We start from the raw sequence: 6,894 nt of genomic DNA, 5'->3' as shown, positions 1-6,894 counted from the left end.
GTGGACAATTTGCGAACACAATTAGCTTGATCTGCATTTATTTGGTCAGTGGGAAGAAACCTGACAAAAAAAAAGGCTCAGACCACTGGCAGAAATCAAACTGTTAATCCTGCATTTGCAAGGCTTATTTGTATTTATCTAACTCAGTCTACCCCCATCTCCTTTGTCATGCGAATCTCCTACATGTCCTCCTTCACCACATCCATAAACGACCTCTTGGGCCTTTCTCTTCTCCTCCAGCCTGGCATCTCCATATCTACTATTCCCATCCCCTCGTCCCTCCTCTGCACATGTCCAAACATCTTATTTTGACCTCTTTAACTTTGTCCCCAAATAGTCCTAGCTGTACTGTCTCTTTGTCAGTGGCAAAAGATTAGAAACCCTATTTTTTCAGTTTGTTTGGGGTTCTAGTGGAAAGATTTTCAAACACATATAAGATCTATAAGTAAAGTCACAGTTTCTGCTTTACTTATAGAAAAAGAAGGCTGAGATTGTAATGAATTGACTCACCATGTTGAATCAGAATCGGAGTCGATTCCAAATTATGCAGCGAAAAATCAACAGCGTGTGGAGACGTATGCGTCATCGCGTATGCAAATGAAACGTCATGACGCAGTTCGCATAATCTCTTCCTTGTTTGTAAATGAACAGACCACAGAATTAAAAACAGCAGACAGGCGATCTCCACCGACAGCAATAAACCGTTTGAAGTTGCTTTTTAGGACAAACGTAAAGGTAGGTCATACAGACGTTTTTACTTTACCTTTTGTTTTTTACTTTTAGTGTGTGCGCAAGTACAATTGCTTTGTTATCGGCTGTCCCAGCTGTCCTGTCTTTCTGTACAGTACATAGAAACCCACTAGACCACTACGCTGTAGACTGTGTAGTGTTAATTTGAAGTTTTTAAACTTTCGATTAGATTTACTAAGATTAAATGCTGTAAAATATTAAAATAGTCTTGCAATGTTGTCCATTGGTAAATGATTAATACAGTTTTTGAATTTTGCTCTATAGAGACATGACAGCCAAACGTGGCCTCATCACAGATACATTCAAGGTACTAAAGAAAGCAAAAAGAAGTGACAGAAGAGATAAGAAACCTCCATCACCTCCAGCTGCAGGTCAGCCTGTGTGTGTGCATTGTATATATATTTGTGCATGTTCATAAAAATATAAAAATGTGCAAAAACAAACAGTTTACTTTTTATATGAGGTTAATAGTTATGTTATTACCCTGTTATACCTCTTTAGATGTAGAACCTCCTCAGACCAGTGAGAGAGAGAATGATCTACAGGAGCTGAAGAAGTTTGACTTGGACTGGCAGTTCGGCCCATGCACAGGTGACTAAGGACATTTTTTACATGCACACTTATTTTGGACCCCAAGGCTTTACTTGTAACATGTTAAATGTAAAAGGTGGTGTCAACAGCCTTATTTTATTATTTCGTTATTTAAAAAAGGCTTATTATACAACGGTTCATTCCAGTCCACTAATTTGATTAGACAGGCAGCATTCCTAAAGTGCTGACAGATAGTATAACAGCCCTGTTGCATTTTGCTATTTATTTTGCTATTATTCCATTTGTTTATGTGGGGTGGAATGAGACACTTTTAAATAAGTAAATTATAATAATTAGACTTAATAAATTAATATTTTTATCAAATGATAGACATTTAAAAATGATTATTAAAAATTTTAAACTTATAAAATATTTAGTTTCTTATTGATTTTTATTGCTTCTTATTGAGATTTTGTCAACTTTTATTGTGTCGTGGGAATCACTGTCTGTCACCTCGCACTGGTGTTGGCAGTCTTCATTGTCTGTCAACATCACACATTTTTCTCAAAAAAACTTTCGTGGGAATTGGACCAAAACTTCAAAAAACCCTTCATTAGAAAGCATAGATGTGCACTAACTACTACATTATCTAATAACACAAATTTCCCCCTGAACAGCATTAAGAAATCACATGTTCAATGTGGGCAGGTGACTCATGTCTTCCTTTTTTATTTATTTTTAGTATCTAATCTTTCATTTCGATCACTGGTTATCAGATTTTTCTGAAGCCTAAACCAAAAGATTATGCAGTGTGAGCTGGCTGATATCTTGCTAGCAGTCCAAAGCAATCACCATTAGAGCCCAACCACAGTTTGATGGGTGACTGACAGATAATTTATTTATTTATTTTATTTTAACAGATATAATTATTTCATGCTGCATGTAAGACTATCAACCATAAAATAATAGTAAAACATACCTAATTAAATCAATAAATCATGAAAAAAGTACATTAGTAAATAAACAAATAATGAAATTAATAAATCTGTCTATGCAGTGGGGCAAAAAAAGTATTTGGTCAGCCACCAATTGTGCAAGTTCTCCTCAACTATGAGAGACAAAATAAGAAAAAAATCCAGAAAATTACATTGTAGGATTTTTAAAGAATTTATTTGCAAATTATGGTGTAAAATAAGTATTTAGTCACCCACAAACAAGCAAGATTTCTGGCTCTCACAAACCTGTAACTTCTTCTTTAAGATGATAAAATTGTAGACCTGCACCAAGCTGGGAAGACTGTAGCTGCAATAGGTAAGGAGCGTGGTGTGAAGAAATCAACTGTGGGAGCAATAATAAGAAAATAAAAGACATACAAGACCACTGATAATCTCCCTCGATCTGGGGCTTCACACAAGATCTCACCCCGTGGGGTCAAAATTATCACAAGAAATGTGAGCAAAAAACTGTGAAGCATGGGGTGGAAACATCATGCTTTGGAGCTGTTTTTCTGCAAAGGGACCAAGACGACTGATCCGTGTAAAGGAAAGAATGAATGGGGCCATGTGAGATTTTAAGTGAAAACCTCCTTCCATCAGCAACGGCATTAAAGACGTGGATGGGTCTTTCAGCATGACAAAGAACCCAAACACACCATCCGGGCAATGAAGGAGTGGCTTCGTAAGAAGCATTTTGAGGTCCTGGAGTGGCCTAGCCAGTCTCCAAATCTCAAACCCATAAAAAATCTTTGGAGGGAATTGAAAGTCTGTGTTGCCCGTGACAGCCCCAAAACATTACGGCTCTAGAGGAGATCTGCATGAAGAAATGGGCCAAAATACCAGCAACAGTGTGTGAAAACCTTGCGAAGACTTACAGAAAACCTTTGGCCGCTGTCATTGCCAACAAAGTGTATATAACAAAGTATTAAGATAAAATTTTGTTATTGACCAAATGCTTATTTTCCACCATAATTTGCATATAAATTTATTAAAAATCCTACAATGTGATTGTAATCATCAACGTATATATCTTACTGTGATAAAATGTTATATAGGTATAAGTATATATATAAGTTAATTAATTCAGTACACTAGTATCTATTACACATGATACTGTTTAAATAATCAGTAAGTATTATGAATTATTCAGCTACTATGAAAGCTGAATTATAAGCAGAACAGTATGAGCAATAAAGTATAAAAAAAAAAATTTATTTAATATTTTACCTCATCACACAATCCCTGACAATCTTTCATCTCTTTTATGTACACATGTGTGCAGGGATCAGTCGCTTGCAGAGGTGGGAGAGGGCAGCTCTGCATGGCCTTAACCCACCCCAGGAGATTAAAGACGTACTGCTGAAGGAGAGTACAGACACAGAGTACACATACAGGTGCTGAACAGTCACTAACAATGATTCATTTCACATCAGGACATGTCAACACACACACACACACACACACATGGTTAATAATACTTTGTATGTTGGACAAGGCCAAATTCAAACATAGTCTGACGTCTGAATTTTGTTTTGTTTCAGTCTCTGGAGTGACTACCCATTATGAAGAAAGATGGGTAAACAAAATGGGACACCAGTGAGAAGAACTGATTATCATGCATATTGTGGTTGTTCATAAGTGAATGTTCCTGTTTCTTTTTATTTTGCTTTGTTTTTTGTAAGTGCTTGCTAATTTTTACACTACACTTTTATAAAGCTGGGTTTTATTAAAGACAGCTTTTTCTTAATTTTCTTGATCTTTTATTTTAATTAAAATTATTGCATATAGTAATTTTGCATTAGTATTCCACCATACCAACAATTATATCCTTGTCTTTGTTGTGAACTGTTCACACATTTGATATTCTTAGATTCTATTCAGTGTTTTTAAAGTCCCCGTGTATTGAAACTATAAACTAGAGCTTTAATATGTTGGCAGGTAAGAAAGTTTGCTACATCAAAAACTACTAAAAATTTTCTTCTACAGCTTCAGTATTTATTCAATCCAGCAGTGCGCTTTTTCTCCATCCATCCTTAGCCAGACCAGTCAGCATGGCCTATGTGATGGTCCAGGATGACAGCTATTTATGCTTTCATCATGGAAAGAGAGAAAAAAGAGCAAGGACAAAAAAAGCAGAGTTCTCTCAACAGGAAGCGTATAACGCATGGTCTTATAAATATAGGCTTACAGCAATACGAGAATGAATTCTCCAGAGAGTATGATAGTAATTAGCAACATATATAAGGACAGATAATTTTGGTTCCTTGGGTCAGATCAAATTGAAAATGGGTCAGATTGGGCCTGAAGCACAATTTCCTACTCACGCTTATATGTAGATTATACTGACAATAATGTATTTTTTTAAATCAGATGACACACATGGATCAAAATGAGAATCGGATAAAAGTATTCACTAGGCTGGTTTTATACGTATGTTTGTTTTGGGGACTACAAGGAACAGGTGTGTTTATACGGAGATCACGTGACACCTTAACACTCGCACACAACAGTGACCTCCATTTAACTGATTATTATTACGTATCTGACTTCTGGTTTCACTACAACGTAGGGGTTTCACAACAACGTGGTAACAGATATTTCAGGGTAATGAGATATGATGTGTAGCTTTATAACGTATAATACCAATTAAGGTAATTTCAGTTCTAGGTTATAACCATAAAATGTAAAAAGAAAAAAAAAAAAGAATGTTTATGCAACGAATTGTATGACGCTGCATTATGTTGCCAGGTTGTTTTTATTTTAATCTAAAACATAGATTTGTGTATTTGGTATTTTTAATAATACACAAATATAATGAGGACAGGGTTTACGTGTTAACGGGTGCTACACGGGAAGTTATTTATCGCAGACATATTAGATAGATAAATACGGCAATTTTAGGGATTGATGCTGCATTAATGAAAATCGCTGCAATCTGGCAACCCTCGTGTTAGAGACGCACGCTTGGGAAATGTTAGCTCTGAAATGTCCTACTTAAAACGGACATAGAGAGTGTGTGTGTCGCATATAATAATAATAAGAAGAAGAAGAATGATGACGATAAAACAATGAAACAGCTAAGAGTGGTATATTACGGTAACACGAGCAGTCAGTTCGGGTAAAACAGAGTCCCTGCCCTCGAACGGCAAAAGAACCAGGAGGCGGGATTACAATGTAACCGGTTAACGCAATTGGTTCGCTCGATTTCACGGGCTGATTTTCTGCATGCTGATTGGACGGGCGGTCCTGCGACAGAACGCGATGTTAATAATGTCATCCTGTGGCCTGGCACTGAATAAAACGATGCTGCTCATTTAGATTAGATTGGAGAAAGAGGGAGATCAAAAGCGTCGGGTTTCTGATCGTATACGATTATTTTACAGTTAGAAACGTAGTACTCTGACTAAACATTAACTGAAAAAAAAAAATAATGCGTGGATTTAAATTCTGCCTGTGGATTTTAATATGATCATGCAGAATTTTCTGGGAAATAGAAGCTGAAAAGGATTTTCCTCCGGACCGCTGCTGAATCAGGAACCGACTAGCTTCATAGGTAAAATACAAGCAATCAGTTTGAGGATTTTTGGGTGATATTGGTGTGTTAGATTACTGGTGTAACGGTGCTCATCGGTTTGCAGAAGAAGCGAGAATAACTGAAGTGGTGAGTACACTTTTCTGCACCCCGTCCAGCTAGCTAACGCTGAGAAATCTCTCATACACACACGCACAGGGAAAATATTAACCCGCCTTTATTACTTTATATAGCGTGCGTTAGCGTTAGCAGGGCAATTTTGTCGTTTTTTAAAGGTCACTATTTGGCAAACATGCCTGGAATTTAAATAAATCATGTCTGCTGTGTATCAGGTCAGTAATAATGTTTACATTTTTCAGAGTCATGCGACAGACCGATGCAGTGCTGAGAGTCGGTTAGCGCTCGGTGTTATAGCAGCGACATTTTGCCGGGATTTATTAAATTCTCATAAAGTCTTTTTTTTTCCGCTTAGATCTTCTAGATAAAAATATAGACAGACAGCTCTTTCATTCAGTTCTGCTAGTTTAGCCCAAAGTGAACAGTCTGATTTCCTGTCCTGGGAGGTAACAGGTGCACTAGAGGAGGAGAGCTGCAGAGAACAGACCAGGCACTTCTAATGAGGTTATAGCTGCCTAATAAATGCATCCATCTTCATTAACCGCTTCATCCTGATCAGTGGTGTGGTCAGTCTGGTATGGAGTCTGTCCCGGGGAGTGAGGCGATGTAAGGGTGGGGTGGGGGGGGGGACTGGGGGACGACGACACTGGATGTAGATGGGCTGTCAGTTCATCACAGGGCATCACACACCCAAACACTTATTGAAACATGGGGGAACAGACATCTAGGAACCTCTGTAGTTCAACATTTCCCCAAGCCCAATGGTGACCATTGAATTTATTCCCATTTCTACAATCGTGGTAGGACTTCCGGTCAAAATTCACACACAACGGGCAATTAATAATCTGCATGTCTTTGGACTGTGGGAGGAAACTAGAGTCTCTGAAGGAAACCCACCAAGCACGGGGAGAACATGGCAAACTCCTTCCAAACAGACTCCGAGCCGGGAATCGAACCCTAGAGGTGCAA

The 6,894-nt window shown here is 37.7% G+C and overlaps 2 protein-coding genes across 4 annotated transcripts in view; both read left to right on the top strand.

Moving 5' to 3' along the window:
* Positions 1 to 627: 627 nt before the first annotated feature.
* Positions 628 to 4,023, top strand: pold4 (DNA polymerase delta 4, accessory subunit). Its single transcript, XM_053501824.1, has 5 exons — positions 628 to 735; positions 1,015 to 1,121; positions 1,252 to 1,341; positions 3,559 to 3,670; positions 3,818 to 4,023. The coding sequence occupies exons 2-5, from the start codon at positions 1,019 to 1,021 to the stop codon at positions 3,840 to 3,842; spliced, it is 330 nt and encodes a 109-aa protein (XP_053357799.1). The 5' UTR covers positions 628 to 735; positions 1,015 to 1,018; the 3' UTR covers positions 3,843 to 4,023.
* Positions 4,024 to 4,830: 807 nt separating this feature from the next.
* The window catches only part of si:dkey-28b4.8 (sarcoplasmic/endoplasmic reticulum calcium ATPase 2), a 29,967-nt gene continuing 27,903 nt past the window's right edge, over positions 4,831 to 6,894 (top strand). Inside the window, exon 1 of one of the 3 annotated variants that reach the window (XM_053501773.1) lies at positions 4,831 to 4,880. The gene's annotated coding sequence lies outside the window, so the exon portion shown is untranslated. Of the gene's footprint in view, positions 4,881 to 5,455; positions 5,938 to 6,894 lie in introns of those variants that run through there. The other 2 variants (XM_053501772.1, XM_053501771.1) reach the window with 2 other exon arrangements.

The sequence above is a fragment of the Clarias gariepinus genome, chromosome 8 (assembly GCF_024256425.1).
Source record: "Clarias gariepinus isolate MV-2021 ecotype Netherlands chromosome 8, CGAR_prim_01v2, whole genome shotgun sequence".
Classification (NCBI taxonomy): Eukaryota; Metazoa; Chordata; class Actinopteri; order Siluriformes; family Clariidae; genus Clarias; species Clarias gariepinus.
Note: the sequence above shows the minus strand (reverse complement) of the source record. Positions and strands in the feature narration are given on the sequence as shown.